The 21,607-nt window shown below is 42.7% G+C and overlaps 1 protein-coding gene across 1 annotated transcript; it reads right to left on the bottom strand.

The window, feature by feature from the left end:
* Positions 1-942: 942 nt before the first annotated feature.
* Positions 943-19,709, bottom strand: RP2 (RP2 activator of ARL3 GTPase). Its single transcript, XM_040584844.1, has 5 exons — positions 19,519-19,709; positions 10,564-11,229; positions 8,849-8,963; positions 7,578-7,663; positions 943-3,983 (listed from the first exon to the last, which is right to left on the bottom strand). The coding sequence occupies exons 1-5, from the start codon at positions 19,648-19,650 to the stop codon at positions 3,900-3,902; spliced, it is 1,083 nt and encodes a 360-aa protein (XP_040440778.1). The 5' UTR covers positions 19,651-19,709; the 3' UTR covers positions 943-3,899.
* Positions 19,710-21,607: the final 1,898 nt, after the last annotated feature.

Genomic DNA, 21,607 nt, shown 5'->3' with positions numbered 1-21,607 from the left:
TTTTAAATCCATGCATTTTATGCATGACTATTAGATACAAAAAAATAAAGTGGGTAAGTTCCTAGCAATTGGGGCACAGATACAAAGCTTCTGCATGTTAGTATTTGAGGATGCAACTGGTGAAAATTGTGGAAATACTTAAGGGCAGCTTTGCTGTGACTTAGATACTACAAAAAAAAAAGATTACTAGGCTACTCAGATCCAACTAGGGTACAAGATTTCTTTTTTAAACAGTAAAATTGTACAATAATAGCTAAGTGTAAACCAAAAGCTTTAGTTCTTTAAGGCTTCACAAGTTAACTCAAAAGAAAATTATATTGATACAGTATGTCATGTCCTTAGCAAACATTTACACTTCATGAAAGTTACCCCCTACACCACGTTTAGTTGGAAGATTTTAATTTCTGGCCAGTTTAAAGCTGAGTTTGGAAATTTATTAAATATATACCTGTTTTCAGGAGGTTTTGCCTGTTTTCAGATGTTAAACGGGATATACAAATAAATTGCTTTCTAAATGAACAATTTATTAGTATAACCACCACAATCTTATTTTTGCTGTAAGCACCATGCATCTAGTACCTAAAGAGGTAAGCACAGTTAAAAGGCACAAAACTTTTACAAGATAAAATACAAAACAAAAAACCAACCACAGGCACCCATACATCAGGGAAAAGTACTTTGTCTCCATCCTGGAATCTCTGTACAACCTGATACATGAATAACTTCTTCCATATTTTACTAGGAAAACTGCAGTACAGAGTTAATCATATTCTCAGTGACTCTGGGGAAAAATCCCTGCTGTCAAAAATTCACCTTTCTTCAATTAGATCTAAGTATCTAAAGTCCCCGTCTAAGCACTGAGTTCAGTTTTTATACTTACTATAACGTAATCATGTTTTGCAATATTTGATAATTTTAAAAAGTCTTCCAGAATCCAGAGTGTAGATTTTCAATGTTTATTATGAATCACATTCACAGTGCAATACAAATTACATAAAAAGCTATACAACAAACGTACAAAGACTACATGAAGCACGTACCATTCTGTAATGCATACAGTACCTGATGCTTAGGCTGGAAGTGTTCTTAACACCTGTTAGCAAGAAATGGAAGTCAAAAGATAAATAACCAGACTGAGAAACTCCTTCATTATTTAGGGTTTTTTTTAAGTAAAAAACTCTTCATTGATAGCCTGCTTACTAACATTTTAAAAAAAAGCAACACACTGCTCTTTCCCCTAGCATGTAGAAAAGTTCTTCCACTGTTTCAAGCCTACATTAATTTTCAATTAATCATCCTGTCCTCCAGCAAAACTAGTCACAAAAAAAAATCAATTTAGCACTTTGTTTCCAGAGCAGGTTGGTCATGCGAAAAATAAACTATTAAACATACATATAATCATATGTCAGCACATAAGTTTGGAAATATATAGAAGTTTAGAGACCAAGATGGTCCAATATATGCACTGCTTAGATAAATTACACAATGACAGTTCTGAAGTACATTACAAAATTTTAATGTATTTTTGTGGTATGGACAGTACATTTACTGTATGTGTTTGGAATAATTTCATTGACGAGTTGCACTAGTACTTTGGAGACTGATCTAAGGTTTCACGGCCTCTCCTCACACATATATAAAAAAAAATAATGCTAGCTGGCTAAGTGCAGATAAGTGGCAATTTCCACTACCAGTCAGATTCTGGTGGCAGTTTTATTTCATTTCACTTTGTCAAATAAAAACATTTCACAGAAGTGACATTTTTCTTACTTTCTATACACCAGTGGCTGAGTAACTTCATGAGATATTTTTCCTTATTTTATCTATGCATAACCTTAACAAGAGGTCCTAAGGACGTATTCTTGATACATAGTTTAAACTAAGGGCAAGCATTTGCCTAGTAGCAACAAAATGACAGCTCAGAATATCTTTTAGGCATGACAGAATTCTGAATTTCAGGAGAACGGATTCTTTCATGTGCTAATTCTAAAAAATTAGGAAAAGATGTGTTTTTAGCCACCCATTTTGGGAGCTCCAGAGCTATGAAACTGATGACTCATTTTCAGTTAAGGTGCACAAAATCTTCCCTTTTGACAGATGACCATAATGGGGAAATTACTGCTTTAGCCCCTCAACACAGCCCCAGTACATTCAATGGATTGTAAACGCTAAACTGGCATGCCACAATTTTAATTAAGAAATTTGGTTTTCTGTGTCTGCATGCACAGCCTGTTCAAGTATTACAGAGGGCTTGTAAACCTGGACATAAGTTTAAGTTCATGTAGAAAAATCATTAAGTATGCAATATGCAAAAATAAATCAATAATGTATTTAATATCCATCCATATATATTCGCATTTTAACATGCACTATATAGCAATAAGCATCCTTACTGATCACTATTCAAATGCATCTCCCAAAATGCTAGTAGCACTTCTTCAGTCTGTTTTTAGAATTAATCCAAAATAAACCCTATAGCAGTATAGTACTTTACAGATTAATTTTCACTACTACTACTGAGTGTAAAACCCTTCTCCTGGGGTCTAGTAAAGAACAGGGTTTTTCCATGCCATCAGAGACCTTCTCTGACTCCTGCCTGGTTGCTGTACAGCCCTTCTAGCAAACAACAAAGGTGCCAGAGACCTATTGCTCCAAATCCAAGGGAACTTAATGTATATCCCATCCATGACTTGGGAATACCAGAGACAGCTGCATCACCGCAGACCCTGAAAGAACCTTAAAGCATCTTCAGCAGAGCACTCATGCTCAGAATTCACCTCAAAGCAGAAGAGCCTGGCGAGTGCTCACTTACCAGAATGGTGTTACAACAACACTTAGCATAACAGCAGTTATGCTTGCTGCTGCAAACAACTCTGTTCAAAAAGATGCTGAAGCAGAATAAGCCAGATGTGCATTTTAGAAGTCATGCATTATTGCTGAAAGCATGCTATAAGAATTCATTTCAGACTAGGCTTTTGAAACAGAACAAGGTCTTAAAATAAAAAGATTAGTTAGGATGAGTTTGGTACAGTTCTCTGGATGATGCTCTGTTTGTGTTGAGAACGTACTCTGAATAATTAGAAAAGATAAGGTGGGCACCTGAAGGAGATAAGGAGACCATCGAGTCAGGAAATTGTTGAACCAAGAAAATTGAAAGGTCTGCTCCACCTAGATCCCACCTATTGTGAATGGAATGATTAGGTGTCAAAATCAAATGAGTACATATGTAAAGACGTTGTGTAACCTCTCATGAAAACTGTATAAAATACCTAACACTTCACTGAAAACTTGGGAGCTAGTTGTCCCATGCAAATGGGCTAGCTCCCCAGCGTTGCACAAAAATACCTTTGCTGCTTAAAGACAAAATTAGTCTCTGAGCAGTTACTCTGTGCTGTTTTGGCATCACTTTCAGAAAAAGTCAACGACTACAGCTTCCTCTCTGGCCCCCAATGAAGACATATTTGCATGTGGGAAAGTTTTGAACAGCAAGTTTCACATAAATGCACTTTCTAAACAATGTGTCTGAGTTAAAGATAACAATTACTACTGCAGCAAATTTGAATCAGCATTGCACTTTTCAAATATGTATTACCATGAGATGTCGACAAGAAACATTCAAGTATCAACAGAAGTATAGAAATCACTGGAAAAAAGTTAGTAGAAAACCTCCATTGTTTCTGGAATTGAAATACAAGTTTTAAACACAACGTATGTGGGGATCTATGCCATTTACCCCAGTTCAGGTAATATGGTATTAAAACCACCAATAGCTTTACAAAAGGGATATATGAGGAATACAAAACCAAATGACAAAACTTCTCACATACTACAGCCATATTCAAGCCAAGTGTCATCCAAGTGCCAAGATAAACTGTGTGTGAACACCTTCATGTTAAACTTCACATTCCCATCTGCATGTCAGCGAAGTTGTAGAAATTGTCTACATCTTGAGATGCTGATGCCTTGCTCTCCGATACAAAAACCTGTTTTATTAAACAAGGAAATAGTTATGCATCACTAATAAAGAAATTCAAGTAGTCTTTGTTCATTTGGAGCCAGTAATGGTTATTTTTATTTTTGGATTTCATGAGGGCACATCTCTGTTAGTTTCCACTGTGTGACAGATTAGTCCTAGAATTCTCTCGGCTCTGATGCACCCTTTGTTACCATCATCTGTCCTTATCAGACCTGCTTGCTGCAGTAACCCTTCCAGAAACGGGAAATAAAAGTTCTGGGCTCAATTATACAGGGCTCACACCTTAAGCTAGTGTCCATTTATGTGGATAACTGGCTAGATGAAAAAAGGTCTCATAGACATAGTCCAGCTGGCTGGACAAAAATGCACATCGCTCTCAGCTTATCTGAAGTAAAGCAAAATACACTGTCTTTGGCTGTTCTTGTTACACAATAACAGGAAGATTTCGATGGGAAAAGAATGTTGCAGGTGGGAACAGATAACTACAGAAGAGAAACGGGGTGGACTTGGTATTTAGGCAACTAACCAATAATGAGCTTAACTTTTGTAATATGTATGAGCTAATTATAGGAAGGCATAAAAGGTGACTGTAAGAGACAATAAATGAAGTCTGCTGATCACTCATATTGAGTGACTGTGTCTTCCCTCCGTCGCGACACATTTAGATGTGTTTTGCTTGGTATCATAAAGCCCTGTCCAGGAGAGGGGAGGAAAACAAACATGCAAAAACCTTAGACTACCATTTAAGTTTTCCTTTAGCAGAAAGGCAGAGTTTGTAAAAATTACTCCCTTGCACTATATTGCCCTCAAAAAAATTAGTTGCTTCTTCAGCAGATGATTTTTTAAAAAAAAACCCTTCAATTACATTTGCATTTTGCAAAATTGATCAACACATGTGAAAGTCCAAGCTCTAGGACAGTCAACTTTGAAAGCTTTCACAAGTCAACTATTAATGCCTTAGGCAATGCCCGAATAATTCAGTAACAGACAGTGTTGTGGCTGTTCATCAGTCTTAACATGCAAGTGATAGTCTCAAAAACTTAGAGTTCTTACTATCTTACATTTTCTATACCTCAAGAGGATACCATCATTATCTCAGCACATGTGTTGGCACAGCCAACTGAGCTATTCTGGGACTGTAGGAATGGGTTATTCCAGATGACTATGCTCTTACAGTCACCACTTTTCTGCTTCAGCTCAGAATACCACATGGATGTAAACTATCACAGTTCCTTGAATTGGTTTACTTAAGCTATGTATTAAGATTAGTACCCTGTTATCCAGTAAATTTCCAATTAAAAAAAATAATTATATCATCACTTTGTAGTTTCCTAGACTGCTGTTTGGATGCATGGTAGACTTCTGTTTGAAGGGACTTAAGACTATCTACTAATTATTTGGCAGTTGTTTGGTGCAACAGCAACAGGTACCACAGCCACAACAGCTGAATCTTCTTTCAGCATCCTTCCCTACCAAGATATTACCATTTAAATTTTGCACAGTATTTTATGAATAAGTGATGATACAGAAGAACAACATTAGAAAGCATCCAAAAAAAAAAGTGCAGAAGGTCACACCAGAAAGAATGTCAGAGGTAAAGAGTGCAGATGTACCTAGTCCACACAAATAGGAAGTCTAACTTAAGTGCACAGCATAGAGCTCTCCTTGTAACATGCTGTTTCTACCAAACAGCTCAAAAAACTCTGGTGGTACTGTTGCTGAAGAGCTTTTCTACCCTTACTATAGTATCCAGAGTTGTTTATCAGATTTATATCAGAAACAAGAACTTGGTGAAATTATGGCTGTTAACAGACAAATTTCATAATTTTTAACTCTGGTTTTCAAACACAAATGTAGCTAGCTGCTTAAAAGCAGATTAATCTTCTGCAAAGTCTTACAGGATACATGTTTTCCAAAGAGCTTTGCTTACTGTTTCTTGATCAGGGATACCTATAATTCTTTCTGAGCACTATAACAACTCTCAAACATGATAAGGGTAGCCAACAATGAAGCAAAAACATTTTACAGAGCATTCCCGAACCTTCTGGAGTAGTAAGTATGAAGTTTGTTACTCCCTAAATTGCTTCTAAACTATGACCAAAGAAACACATTTTCTAAAAAAAGAATATGCATGATATTCAATCATCTAGGGATCTATGCACAAAGCCAGTGTTTATCGGAATTCTGGAGTTACATTTTATCTGAATAAAGATATATACTTCTCAGGAAGCCCAAAGTTCTGCTTCCTACTTCAGAGCAGCAAGTATTTAGTAAGCGATGTAGATTTTACTATGGAACCAGGCTGTAAACAGAAGTTTAAAATCCAGATGCAGTAAGTAATTCCATATTCGGAACTGAACCCAAACCCTACAGATTATCTCCAAGAGCAATGCTTACTTCACAGCATGGAGTGCACAGTCTGAAGTTTCTGGATACATCTCAGATCAGGGCATTCATAGAATTATAGTAACAGACATCAGTCATTTTAGTGAGGAAAACAAAATTTTATTTGTTCTTATATTTAATATCACTTCAGTCTTTGAATAGAGAAAAAGATCTAGAAGAACCAGTGAATTACTACCCAGTATCAGCTTTGTTCTGTGTGGAAAAAAAAGTAATATGCTAACCACACTAAAAAAAGCCACTGTAAGCTCCTGGTTTTTTTACATTTTTCTGGTGAAACTGGTGGTGATGACTATTGGGTCACAAGAAGAATCAGTAATATCACAACACTGCCCAGACTGTAGTTCTAGCATTCTTCAGAATGAAGGCCAAATTAAAGCCTGCTACATATCAGGTTTTTGCTGGTGCAATAAGCAAACATTAGCTGCATTTGAGATGACTTATTACAAGACAACTGTTTCTCAGAAACTAGGCAGTCTGGTTCTGAGTAACTCTTTTGAAAGGAACTGAAAGACAGCAAGCAACTGTATGGACACTATGTCTCAAAGCCATTCTAGTCTTCATTGAGGAGCTGCTTGAAAGCAAAGGGTTTGTCATTTCCTTGTTATCAGGAGTGCTCTAATTGTTTCCAGAAACTTTCTCAAAACCAATGTCATTCAGAGAAATGGGGACAGCAAGCAAAGAGGAAATGTGGTATAAAGAAGCTACAGTAAAACAAGCTGACAGAAGAAGGAGGAAAAAAATGCCTTTCAGGAAGACACCTGTAGTATCTTACACAGCAAAAGTAAACCTTGAAAAAAGTTGAAATCCAATCATATTACATTTATCAAGGTTTAATAGACTAAAACATGACACAGCAGAGTTTAGTATAAGACTTGAGCAGAGCTTTTCCCTACTACATTTATGGAATTTGTTTTTACAATTATATGAAATAAGAGTTTTAAGTGGAAATCTTCTACTCTTCAATGGATATGGGGATTTAGTACTCTTTCCTAGGGCTATTTTTCTTGTCTCTGACAGGCATCTTGAGTTTTTGGGTACAAAAGAAACTAAAACAACAGCAAGAAAATAGCATATCCAGATTTTACTATTCAGAAACTTTAAAAGGTTGTCTAGTACATCAATGCCACAGCTTGAGCATCAAGTATCACAGACATTCTGTATGATTTTCTGCCAATAAAGCAATACACCAGCTTACCTTGGTCCCGCTAAAAACATCATTTACAGTGCTTTGACATCCTTCCACAGCACCATCTCCACTGAACTCCAAAGCAACCACTGGACCTAGAAGACAGTTTCATCTAGAATCAACACCACTTTCAAACTTGAAACAGTAGATTTCTCAACCCATAGAGAACTGTGAAGCTTGCAAGAAGTGTTTCATGGTTTTTGCTTGAGCAGCCATAACACAGGATAAAGAATTAAAAACACCTAACCATAGCTTCAAAGTACAGTGTTATCTGAGAAGAAAATATCTGCAATTCCATGCTCATTTTTGCAGAGATTCTGGCAGGATTCCAGTTTTACTTCTTGAAAGGCAGCAATGGCACAAAACCACTACGGAGCGCAGGGCATCATGGAAGTGAGTCAGACTATACTGCTCAAATAGTGAGCCATTTCACAGACATCTGGAGCAGGACTGAGTCATTCAGGCATTTTTGCCTCAGTCCCAAGATAGAAAACGGCCTGATTTCTAGACTCGTTCTCACCCACTGTTTGCAGATCCCCTTTCTCTGGTTTCATTCTGAACACATTATTGCTTCCCACATGGGTGCAAGATAGCCCTTAAACTAGATTGTCATCTAATAACTATAATAACTTTTGTCCTATTCTTGCAATGAGTATCACAGACCTCTTACATTACTATCAAACAAACTGCATGTTGCTACTAAGTTTGGGAGCGTGTATTGAGCTTTAGCATGTAACAGATGGCAAGACGTCAGTACTTCTGCAGGAAGAGGCAAAACCCAATTACAGTCAGATCAATAAAAAGGCTTTTGAAATACTCTGACAGTACACCAGTTATAAACAGGAATTTAACACTTGCCTGCTTTATACACATCTATACTGGATTTGCTTAAATATGTATACAGGAACACTGAACATCCAGGTGGCTGAGCAGCAATGGTGCTAAGTTAGAAACAGCCTAAAAGCTTCTTCTGACCATGCCAGACAGATCTGCATCTGCCATTGCTCCTGAGCTTTGCAGCTGGACCACTAGAGGGGGGGCAGAGCCACAAAATACGCATGGAATGGCTCAATTATGATGCCTTCAGGAGTTTCAGCTGGTTTAGGGCCTGGTTTAGGCTTTGGAAGCCTTTGGATGAGGCTTCCAAAACTCATCTCAACTGGCTTTACATTATGCCCTTCAAACACAGTCTTCTCCTTCAGTCCTCTTTGTTCTCCAGGGCTCTCAAGTGATAGCTAGATTTCTATAGCAAGAAGAGAAAGAAAACAACACAAACTCACCTGTTTCAAGCAGTGGAATGAATTCTGATGCACGCTGTTGGAAAACTCTGTGAGCATCCTCTGCCTTCATTAAGACTTCTTTAGTCTGTACCAGCTGAAAGCCTTTACCAGTCATCTTTTAACAGAGAAAGAATTCATGTTAAAAATGCTTCCCAGGCAGAAAGTTCAACTCAAGTATCCATTTTCCCCACACACATTAAGTCACAGAGCAAAGGGACCCTTTCTGCTTTTTTCAAAGACCATTTGCTTTTTCTACATTTCTGTTTATTTTCATTCCATTCATCCAGATTTTCTTCTCTGCCCTAGTGCACCTAGACGAGTAAATGTGAATATTTTTGTTTTATATTATGGCCCTGGGTTGTGGTTTTTTTCCCCACAATCCCTCACAAGCTGAAACTAATGGGAGTTAAAAGCATTCAGCATCTGGAGTCAAGCAGTTAGTTCTCGTTAGTCTGCAATAGCTCAGTCAAAGGTTAGCTCAAACTTCATCTATCCGCTGCTGAAGTTTTCCATTTTGGAAAAATAGTTACAAACTTTCAAACACACACAACTTAAAAAGCATATGAAGAAGGAGCAACAATGTATTTCCAAAGCATCGATTAATCCACAGAGCCGTAAGATTTCTACAGAATCTCACTAACTAGTCTTTTAGCATCTTCTTAACTGTAATTTCTAAGGAACTAACACAGGAGAACAATCCATTATCCTTTTGACTGTAGCTATTCCTTCTTCATAAAAGAAGAACCCATAAGTATCATCTCCCTTCATTCCAGTAGCTGTTCGTAACTCAGTTCCATAAAAATCCAACTGGGCAGCGGGGAAGCATGGAAACACCCTACAACTTTCTTTCCTTGCAGTTAAAAACCCAAGGGAAAAAGCTCCATTAGTTCTTTTGTTGATCCTACAGCACTGGGATCAGCAGCTTTTGCAGATACCTCTCTCAGAAGCCACAGCTCATGCTTACTGGCTCTGTTATCCCTGGCACTCCAGGGTGCTAAAAGCAGCCAGCAACTCCCAGATTTTAGCTCCAGGAAAGCCCAAACTCAGCCAAGCTTAGGAGCTGCTGCCTCACCAGGGGTAGGTGGGGGTTGAGGGAGGAAAAAAAACCCACACACCACAAAACAGCTCCAGCTATTTAAATAATCCAAGACAGCTGACCAGCCATGACCATGACAAACAAACACTGCCCCTTCCAGAAAAAGTTCCAGTACTGGGTGGCAGGGAGGATATAACGTAACAAGGTATTTTTTAAAAGTCTTTCTTAGTACTGGATAATCCTGAAGTCCTGAAGTCAGGATAGTCCTGAAAGGACTGACAGTTTTGTTAGACATCACTTTTAGGGCAGTAAGCTAACAATTGGCTATACCCCTTTCACAAGCAATTGCTTTTGCTAATCACTTACTCCACATTTGGCCAAGTTCATCCAATCAACTATGCATTTTCTTCGGAATGTAGCTTTGGTGTGCCATGATGGAAAAGCACACTGGAACTATTAGAGGATAGACATGCCAGTCACAGGATGTCAGCTATAAACCAACTGTCTGATCAGATGATCTCCAGTCTCTCACTTTGCTTTAAGGTTTTAAACAGTGCAGTTGATCAGTATGGTTAGTAGACAAGCAGAGCCTCTGCATTCTCCTTTCAGGGAGTACCAGAGGCTGTCCAGGGGAAATTTCAATTAGAAAATCAAAAAGCTGAACATGAAGGTCACTTACCTCATCAATTAACTTCCTGGCATTTGCAGTTGTGTAGTCACCAGCAAAAAACACAGCCAAACACGATTCATCACTGCTTTTCTGTCTCTGCCCTCGAGTTACTGGTACTATGCTCCTCATAGCATCAGTAGAAATTCTGACAGCTTTCAGCTCCTCAGAAGCGGGCAAAGGAACATGATCTTGGACTACAGCATTCTCAGGCAAAAGGCCCCAATTATTTTCTCCTGACACAGGGGTAAAGTCATGGATGTTGCTCCATGTGTTATTGAAGATACTCAGTCCAGCATCTTTAAATTGTAAAGCAAGCTCAGGATAATAGTACTGGAAACATCCGAATTTCATACCTGTGGAGGACTCTATAATAGGCTGGGTGGCACAGCACAAGAATACCTCCAGCTTTCTGCAGTCCCGAGTGCGAAACTGTTGGCAGGCCACTATGCATTTACAGTCTTTGCAGTCACGGAAAAACACACTGCCTTTTACTGGTCCTAAAAAGATTCGGCAGTTTACACAGTCATCAATAGTGATTGTAGCAGAATGGTCAAATATGTAGATACTACAATTCTCACAGTCCTGAATGACAAATTGTTGCCCTGCTACTTTTCCAGGCAGTCGACCCACAGTTTCATCTTTAAGTCCAGAAAAAGTGTAATCTTTGGGGTCAATCTGAAAAAGGAAGGACGAAAAAAATAAAAAAGTTAAAATCTTCACATACAGAGAATATTACAATGCTAAATGTCAACTTACATGCATTCATTGAGGTAGCACTGAGCTGTACAGGATAATCTGCCAGAAAACTCTTCAGAGTGCTAAGAAATCAGAAGCAACTCTTCTAGCTAAACAACTAAACAACTCAATGCACAGTGTTGAGGTACAACAAAGAATTGAATCTACACTTCTGAGATGCTCCAGTGGAAAAAAAAGCTAACTCAGTTAGTCCTCTAATAAAGAAAGGGGGCATGAGGAGCTAGTTTTCTTTGTGGACTGTGAACAGTTCCAGCAAGGATGATGGTCCTGACTATTATCATAATAACCATAATAAATGAATTGGCCAACATACTTACAGATCCATAAAGCTACAGATACACAGTATTTCCTTTTCAAGTAGCTTCCTTGGTCATATTTTACCACAGCTCAACATGTTGCAAGGAAACCCTGCTGCTTTCAGGCAGTATCTCCTTTATTGTGTTTACAAACTACAAAGATTACTGTGATACTTACCTGCATCACAGCATTATCTTGTGCTAACAGCAGCTATGGGATTGTTTTAGCTACAACAGCAGCAGTGGTGCAGGGGGCTCTTCTCAGCATCCCATCGCTTCTACCCCCCACCGGGGAGGGACACTTCAGAGAGACTGTGGCTTTCCCTGGGACTCTCCGCTGGGGAGCAGCGACACCCAGGACAGTATGAGATACAGCTGTACAGCATGAATAATACAGCCCATGCTGTCATAACACCAAAGGAATCCGAGCTGGCTCATTTCTAGATATGTGTAAGTCTCAAAATAACTGCAATTCCCCAAGCAAATTCTACTCTGCCCTCTTGTGAAAGCTTATTAAAACAGCACTTAGAAATATACAAGTACCTGAACTAGCCTAACACAAGACCACTTCACAAACCTGGTATTTGATTATCAGCCTGAGGTCCCTAAAGTTTGCTGCACCATAATCAGTGTTAATGCATTACAACAATTTCTGTATAGTCCAGTTTGTAATTAACTCCTCCTGCCCAGCACTGCACGTTTGCATGAGATTTAGAGACCCGAGAAAGGCACAACCCAGGATGGGTTAGTGCCAGACACTCACTAAACCAGCTCAGCCTAGGTAGCTTTTGTCCAGAGCAGCTAATGAAAACCAAAAGTCTCTACCAACCAATAAAAGGTACTCCTTTATATACAACATAGCTGACCTCCGGACAGGAGAGGAGGTTTGCAGCTGATGAATTTCCCACAAAATGCAAGTTGCGACAATGAAGATGGCTTCCTAGAAATCTCCCCTCAGTCATACTTAACAGCACTAGTACACATCCAGGAAAGTTAGCTGGAAGAATTACAAATAAAACTGGGAGGCTCGAATAATAACGAACATGGAGACACAGCCATACGGTACGATTAGGATTCAAACTTCTAAGGTCTTAAGTCTCATGTAACCTTACATATTTGATCCACATATATTTATACTTATATTCTCTCAAGTTTAAGAACAGAAGTATCAAAATTGGTTTTGGACATGTTCTTCCCAGGCATCTCCTAGAACGCTTATGTGTAATATATATAACATTTGTTTGCTTGCTTTTTAAATAACCTTGGGAGACAAGCTTACTGCCTTCACAACAGGGTATAGAAGAACAGTTACTTCTCTTCGGGAGGAGGAATTCCTAGCTTCTGGAACTTACAGCTTTTTTGAAAATAGGCACCTAAGCATGTCCTTCTAAATTGCCCTGCTCTAAAAAGCCTCTCCAACAGCACTAGCTCATCCTACACAACAGCCTTTACAGAAAGATATGTGAAACTTCATCTTGCAATTTCATTTAGGCCTAGGTAAAAAACATTGGTTAATCAGCTAACCCACAGCTTACAGACAATTTTAAATGAGTACACTTGAAAAAAATAGTAGTTGGATTTAAATGATAAAAAAAAATGTCAACTTATTACTAGATTCAGGAGCTCAATTTTATTTCCCTGACGTGAATCAAGAGTTCTGCCCTGACACAACTCTTACTTCTTAGTTTGTTCACCACACTAGGGAGTTGGCCAATTTCCTCTAATTTTGCTTTGCAGTTTTCCTTTTAAAGACCAAGAATATTTATTGACTAACACTTCTGTCCACACTGGAGGGACTCAACAAAATAGATTTAACACTCTCTCCTCCCACTGGGTTATTGCTCCTGTGAGGAGGGGGTAATCTAAGAGACTGTGGTAGATCTGAACGTTCTACTTCCCCTGGGTAAAAGAAGCATGCCAGAAAAAGGAGTGTGAAAGCAGAACTACAGTTTTGAGGATGCATCCAACAACTGTTAATATGCTTATCACAGAGTTCCATGCTCACCATCTCTGAAGTCTGCAGTTATCATCAACAGGTTAGTATTAAACCACTGCATCCACCTTCCTTCCCCTGACAGTCAACACTAAGTGCTGCTTAAGCTTTGTCTCAGCAAGGTAGCAAAAAATCAGGCTAGGAAAACAAAAAACAACAGAAGAAGATAACCATACAGCCACATACAACCATTACCAGGGCTATCTAGATTTTGCTGCCTGTTCATCTAGTGCAACTTTTGCTGTAAAATCCTAAGCATGTGGCAGGTCAACAAAAATCAGCTGTTCAAAAGCTCATGTATTTGCATTTGGATAAAGCTTGAAAGAACTTTGTCCAAAGCCACCTATCTCACCCAGACAGATGCTCTACTCTCCATCTCTTAATACATTTTGAAAAGTCTTTTTTCCCCCCCCCAGACTGGTGTAAGTCCAAATGATGACAGTACAGATACAACTTCTAATGTTTTCAGCTGAATTTGGAGTTTTTGGAGTAGGTATGAGTTCTACATTAATAGATATGCATGCAGTTCAAGAGTTGAAACCTTCTAACAGAAGTGCTATGTGCAGGTTCAGGAATTACTCCATAGACAGACTGAAAATAACCAGATAGGATGAAGAAGTAATCCCTGCTTACACAATATTGTTCCTCCTCAGAGGTACAGAAGTCTCAACTTTGGTTATCAGCGATGACCAAGTCTCTTAAAAAGGACCGGAGGACAAATTGTAAGGAGCAGAGATTTTAAAGAACAAAGAAAAGAGAGAAGTGAAGGCAAACAAAAGCCTGTCATGGTTGCTTTGAACTCTACGAAGTTCTGCTGCAACAAGTGCAAGGTGTATTAAGCAGCTTTCCTTCCTGCAAACACTTGTCTTGCAAGAAGGTCAGAGAGCAGACGTGAAGGCTGCAGATGACGTACCTCTCTTCAACTACCATTATCCAGTTTACTGGCACCAAGACAAGGCAGCTCCCATCTGGAAGACGGCTTAGAAGTATTAAACCCTCACAGGTTTTAGCGGTGACCATGCCTCGAATCACCAAGGATCCCAACAGCTTCTTGAACTCTTTCTGCTATGAGTTCATATCTTAACAAGACTTTTCCCTGGGTCCATCAGGAAAAGAGTTTTTGTCAGCCACGATATCCCACCACAAATACAAGACGACACTGCTGTTCTTAATGGATCACAGTTCTTCCCATGTTACCTGGGTCTAGCCTGCTGAGAAAAAAAGTAATTTATAAAGTCTTTCTAAACCACTTACACCAAGGTCTTCTCTTCTAATATAATTCTCAAAACAATCATTCCCTCTCTCTCTAAATCATAACTGATGGCAGCTCAGCTATGGGCTTAAATACAGTTGATGACATACAAGAGTCAGCTTCTGACCCAGTGACATTAAAAGCTGCAGCTATAGGGTAGGCACACAAACTTAAGAAGCTTTACGTGCTATTTCTGTCGGTAGGGAATTAACAGAAAGGAAATAAGTAAGAAAATTGCACTCCCAGGCCTAGACACTTCTGCATATTCACACTTGCATGGGTTCAGTACCCTTAAATACTGAGCTGCAACAACCACTGGAGACTTTTGAAGCTACCTCTGGCAGATGTCTAGATTCTCAGGCAACAAGAAAGTGTTGAAAGAGGGACAGTATATGCCAGTTCCAGTCACTAGCATACAGTTTTTCCCATCTTGGAGTATCTCCTGCATACCTTTACTTCAGATGTGGCCAATAAAACAGTCTGAATGCACATTTTATTCTATTCTTCGTAATCTTCCCTCTCTCCCACATACCCACAATAGCATAAAATGGTCATTCTCATACTTTTCTGAGCAGCAAACTATTGCCAAATACTGCAGATGGAAGAGGAAGAAGAAAGGAAATTACTACATGCCTACATCTGACTTAATTGGAAATATTGTTTAGTAAGTACCTGCTGACTATCAACTATCAGTTGATAGACTACTTTTTGAGACATACAGCAGTAGTTCTGGTGTACTGGGAAGCGTAAGAGAGATGCATTGGATTTAAGGGCAAAATATTTCATTGTTTAGTTAGAGGGGAAAAAAGTGATTTAATTTATATTCCAAACCAAAATATAAAATGACTACCTAAATGACATCTAGATAGTTAAAGATGCCCACATCAGCTCAGACCATTCTAGCAGAATCCTCAAATCTAAGGTAACTAACGAAAGACTATGTATGATTTATGTAGAAAGCTAAACTTCTGAGGGTTTTTTTTTTTAACTGTTTGAATACAGCCATCACTGTCTGATATATCAACGATAGGATAGCTGCATGCTGGCTATCAACTAAAGCAATTAAGCTGCAAGTCTACTGACGTAAAACAAAACCCTACTTGTTCCTTTTAAAATGAAAAATCATCGGGGGGGGAAGGGAAGTCCCTCTGAACTTTAAATGCCATTGCGATCATAATTAATCCAATCCTACTTCTATGAAGATTAGACAATGGCAAAGATAATGCAGCTTTGTATGCTTCTTCTCCTGCACAGGTCACAGCACGTGGGTATGTCTGCTGTCACAAGACACAAAACCCCAGTTCCTGTCTATATGGACCCATACTCAAGTTACTGCTGTGGTTATGGCTCTGGTCATGCATGTAAACAACATTAGTCACAGAAGACAGTAAGGTGGAAACCTGCTGAAGAAGGCCAAGGAGGACTAAGCACCACCAAGTTCCTCTCCCACACTTGGTCAGAAGGGGACTCTTATGACAGCCCAATGACATCAACACATAACAAGTCCTTAGGAGGCAGTGCAGAAATAACAGACTCAATCTGCTTACTCTCTTCGACTAAGAATCCCAAAGCAGCAAGAAACTGAATACTCATCCTTCTCCCTGTTGTTTTCAAGATAAGCTGATCCTTTGGTTCTTCTGCTGCACCGTGAGTAATCTTCACACAGTTCTCGGAAACCAAGGGTCAGCAAGCATTACAGAGATCTCAGCAGACTTACAACACAATCTGAATTTGATTAATTTTTGCATACCCTAAAAACGCAAACTTCTGTCGTCACCTAAGTGAGGTCATGTAGGAAGTTGACAAGATCCCCAAAATTCATATACTTCCCTTATTTTTAATTCAACTATCAGTACCTTATAGTATTTTGCATTTAAAGTTTTCTACAATATGGTGCATTTTCAGGGCTATTATACAAGAGTTACATGGCCACTAGGATACTGTCCTGTTACTCTGGCTAAGTCTACACTGGCAGACAGTACCAATACTCATCATCTGTTGCCACCAGAACATAATTAAAATAGACTACACTACTGATGCTTTCCTTCAGAAGCAAGTTTCACTGGAGGAACTCTTCAGGTTCAGAGCTTCTTCCAGCATGGCTGTCAGCTAGCAGTCACTTCACATCCCTAATCAGACAAGCGCACACACATTTGTGTGTCCACACTTCTCTGCCTACAATGAGAGTATCAGCATGGTATTAGTTTACAGGAAGACAGCTGGAGTGTCTGAGCAGGAAGACTTACCCACCCATAACAACATACAAGGGATCGCTTACAAGAACTGCAGGCAATTGCCAAACCTGCTTGCAGAACCACACTATAACCAGAACTGCATCACCGAGTAGGAGAGCCTAACGCTAGAAACAATCCCCCAACTGAAATGGTGCATCAACACATTATTAGAAGTAACAGGAAATGAACTTCAAAAGACCACCAGCCTATCTGTTGACAGAGTCGAGGTTTTCTGGGTTCAAAATACAATTCAATGCACCTGATGAACAAAAGGGAGTATTTATGTTGCAAGTTTTCCCACTGACTTCAGTCTGTGTGTGAACAAAAATTGTGAAATGGGCAAGTGTAATATACGTGATGCATCAGAAATGAGAAAGCAATAGGCAACTGGATAATATATCAGGGACAACACTTAAGGCTGCTACATTAATACTGATCTAGTACTGCTTATACAAACTGAGTTCAACCAGTTTAGCACACTAAGTGCTCAGTATTCCTTTACCTATAGCCAGGTGCCTCAATACTGCTTTCCTGGATATAATGTACTAAGCATACACCCAAAAGCCCCACGAAAGGTAAGGCTGCAAAGAGCAAGAGAAATGAGCTTAAACATTAAGGAGCTGTTCTTGAGCTGGACAGTACAAAATTATGCAGCTAAGTTGACTGCTTCTGTGGCTCAGTAGCACAGCACAAACTCACTGATTCTTCTAGTTTCTAAGAGGCTTTTATAGAAAAGGAGGAAGTTGTTGTACATGCAATACATTACTTGCTTTTTTTTCCCCCTCCAGAGATAGATTGTTGGTGCTGCAATAGCCTCGTCTGTTAGCTTGAATATACTTCCAGCACATCAACAACAGTCATCTCCTTAGCAACAAGGCTGGCTGTTCTCTGAATCAAGTATTTCTATGTCCAGACCTTCCTCCTTTTAGTTTTAGAAGTTAGTGCCACATAAGCAGATTGGGTAAAAAGTCTCGTATCTGTTGAGCTTTAGCTGACGAATTTGCTCTAAAACTAAACAACATGATTTCAAATGCTCATTTAGTAATTTACTTTTGCACAGAGCTAAGACTTGTTCTGCTACTCTAAAATGTGGTTTCAGTACAGCCCCTCTCCCTGCGAGAACAGTCTCCAAACCAGTAACAGGCTGCCACCCTCCCCTTCTCTCTCCAACGTGGCACTACAAATATCCACTAGCAAGTCAAAGCAACAAGCCCAACACAGATCAACCATCTTTATCCTCAAGGAACAGATTCCTCCAGGCCATGCACACACTCTCTCCATCTCAGCTTGTTTTAATCTACTTGGAAGACTTAAGGGACACCCTAGAGCACACGGCCAAGTTTAAAAAACAAGCAAGTTAAGCATTTAAATAAGTTCACACATTTTCTTTTCTATACTTGTAAAACATGGCCTAAAGGTTTGGGAATGTTGTTTGTTAAAACCACATCAATTGCTTACTGCCTGTCCCGTTTTCTCCTTCCCCACCCAAAGGCGGCGGGAGCAGAGGGGAGGCCTGGCAGGGCTGCGGTGTCACGACATTTCAGAAGTGAAACTTGAAATTAAGGTGGGAAGAAATACATTTAATCTAACACTTCAGTGCTTTCCTGCTTGAGGCTTCATGATTGCCTTCAGCAGGTCAGGAAACAGCACTGGGAAGGATTTGTCTTCATCTGTCACTTCAGGGACTGGCAAGCTAGTTCTAGTTCCATTAGCTTTAGGAAAAAAAAAAAAAAAGAAGAAGAAAATCCCCAAACCAAACATCTAAAAAACCGCGACTCAAAAAAAAACCCCTCAACAACCCCAGCAGCCAAGCGGGAAGGGCAGATACTCCTGACAGCCCGGACAGCAGCCCCAAGCGTTACCCTCCCCGCACGGCGGTTGCGGAGACCCGGGCTCAGCCCGGCACACGCCGCCAGCGGCCGCCATCCCCGGGCCGGGCCCCGGCGCGCACCCGCGGGGCTCTCAGCCGCCCCGCAAGCCCCGACGGCGGGCGGACACACACCGCCCGCGGTGGCGGCCACGGCCAAGCCGGGGGCCACCACCTGCCTGGGCAGCGGGGGGGCGGCCCGAGGGCGCTGCCCCACCGTGAGCAGCCGCCGCCGCGGGCAGGGCACAGCCCGGGCGCTGGTGCTGGCACAGGCGGCAGCCACAGGACGCGGCGTGCCGGCCCCTCCGCTGGCAGCTGCGGGCGCCTGGTAACCCCCTGGGGCCAAATACTTTTTGTTTTTTGTTAAACAAAGGCACTTCCCCGCGCGGGCCGAGCCGCCACCGCGGCACCGGGGGAAGCGGGCTCCCTGCCGGGGCGCTGCCCCCGCGCCGAGCCCCGCCACGGCGGCAGCCCCGCGACCGCCGGGCGGCGAAGCAGGGCGAGGCGCTGCCCCCCGCCAAGGCAGCCGAACCCCCGCCCGAGCCCCGCGGCCGCCGGGACGGTACCTTGGGTCGCTGGTCCCAGCTGTACTGCGGCGCCTTCTCCTCGCCGGCCGCCGAGTCCTGCCCGGCCGCCGCCGCCTGCTGCTGCTGGCCGCCCTGGGCCGGCTTCCTACGGCGGGAGAAGAAGCAGCCCATGGCGCCGCCGCCGCCCGGCCGGCCCGCGGGGAGAGGCTGGGAGCACGGGAGCGCGCGCCAGCGCAGCGCCTCGCCGCCCCGCCCGCTTCCGGTTTCCCCCGTCTCCCGTAACGACGGCGACACTTCCCCCCGCCCCGTCCCGCTCCAGCCCTCGCAGAGCGGCCGCCCGGCAGGGGAAGAGGCCCAGGCGGCAGCGGGAAGGGCAGGCGGCGCACCCCCGGGGCCGCGGGGAAGCGCAGAAATGCGTCTGTCGGCGACCGCCATCGCCCCCCGCCCCGAGGGTGCCCCCACGGCCGGCCCGCGGGAGCGGCCCCGGCCCCGACCCGACCTCTCCGCCGCGGGTCGGGGGGCGGTAACTGCCCGTGAGCCGGCACCGGAGAGCGGCCCGCGGCCCCTGAGCCGTGCGCGGGTTCGGCTGTGGAAGACGCCGGTAAAATGCCAAGTGCGGCGGGCAACTGCGGACCGGCTGCACCGAGCCGGTCCCTGTAGGTGCAGCCCGCGGTGCCCTGGGCGTGCGGCACCCCCGGCACTGTCGCCTCGCTCGGCTCCGGAGGGGACCGCACCGGCAGGCGCAGCCGCCCTGGCTTCTCGCACGTGTTTCAGGGCACCGGCAGCGAGTGGCGGCACAAGAACCCACCGCGTCCTGCTGCTTTGTGCCGCCCTTCGCAAAGAGTCGGGCTTTCAGTGGGGGTTGTGTCTGGGGGTTTTGGGGGGGTTTCTTTTGGGATTTTTTTCGCCCCAGAGTTCAGGGGGCTTGGGGTATTTCCTCCCCGCGCCAGAGGAAAAAAAGAAACCACAATTTTTAGTAGACTGTCCAACCATTCAAAGCCATTTCCCCCAAGGTTTTACAGATTCTGTTCCCGGGGGTGGGGGGGAAAGGCTTCAGAATTGTCTCCGAGGTTTTGTTACCCAGTGGTGGGCTGGCCTTGGCCAGCTGCCAGCTGCTCCTCACTGCCCCTCCTGAACAGGACAGCAGGAGAAAACATGGAAAAGCTCGTGGGTCAAGATAAAGACAGGGAGATCACTTACCGGCTACTGTCACAGGCAGAACACTTGACTTGGTAAAACTAACTTTTTTTCCCAATTAAAAAAAAGGTTGGATGATGAGGAACAGACTAAATGAAAACAACACCTTTCCACACCCTGCCACTTTCCCTGGACCAACTTCACCCCTCCATTTCCAGCGCTCCCACTACTCCCACTGCTACTCCCAAGCAGTGCAGAGGAGCTGGGGAATGGGAGCTGCAGTCAGCCCGTAACAGTTCTTCGCTGCTCCTTCCTCTTCACTTTGATCCAGTGTGGGTCCTTCCATGTGCTGCAGCCCTTCAAGAACTACTCCAGCATGGGCTCTCCAGGGACCGCAGTTCCTTCGGAAAATATCCACCTGCTCCATTGCGGGGTCCTCCATGGGCTGCAGCGTGGGTGTCTGCTCCACTGTGGTCCTCTCCATGAGCCGCAGGGAAACCTCTGCTCCAGCACCTGCAGCGCTTCTACCCCCTCCTTCTTCTCTGACCTTGGTGGTCACACTGCTGTTTCTCACTTCTTCCCCTTACTCCTCTCTGTCACGCTGCTACAGAGTGGTTTTGCCCTTAAATGTGTTTTCCCAGAGGTGCCGCCGATCTGGCCGAGGGGCTCAGCCATGCCCGGTGGTGGGCCGGCTGCAGCTGTCTGGAAGTGGCTGTGTGTGGCCCTGGGCAGCCCCCTGCCTCTCCTCACAGAGGCCACCCTGGCAGCCCCCCGCTGCCAGCACCTGGCCACGTACACCCAGTATATACTCACTTACTTCAGAGCCATTTTATGTAAAATAAAGGACAGTATTCCTGCTGTAGGAGCTGAAGAGGAAGAAAAGAGGAGAAGCCCTGGAGAAGTAGCAGGGAACTGCTCTGCCAGCTGAGCAGGCTGAAAGGCTTGCCCGGTTCAGGGCCCCAGGGACAGCAGAAAGGAGGAAGCAAGACCA

Source organism: Falco naumanni, chromosome 2 (assembly GCF_017639655.2).
Source record: "Falco naumanni isolate bFalNau1 chromosome 2, bFalNau1.pat, whole genome shotgun sequence".
NCBI classification, from domain to species: Eukaryota; Metazoa; Chordata; class Aves; order Falconiformes; family Falconidae; genus Falco; species Falco naumanni.
Note: the sequence above shows the minus strand (reverse complement) of the source record. Positions and strands in the feature narration are given on the sequence as shown.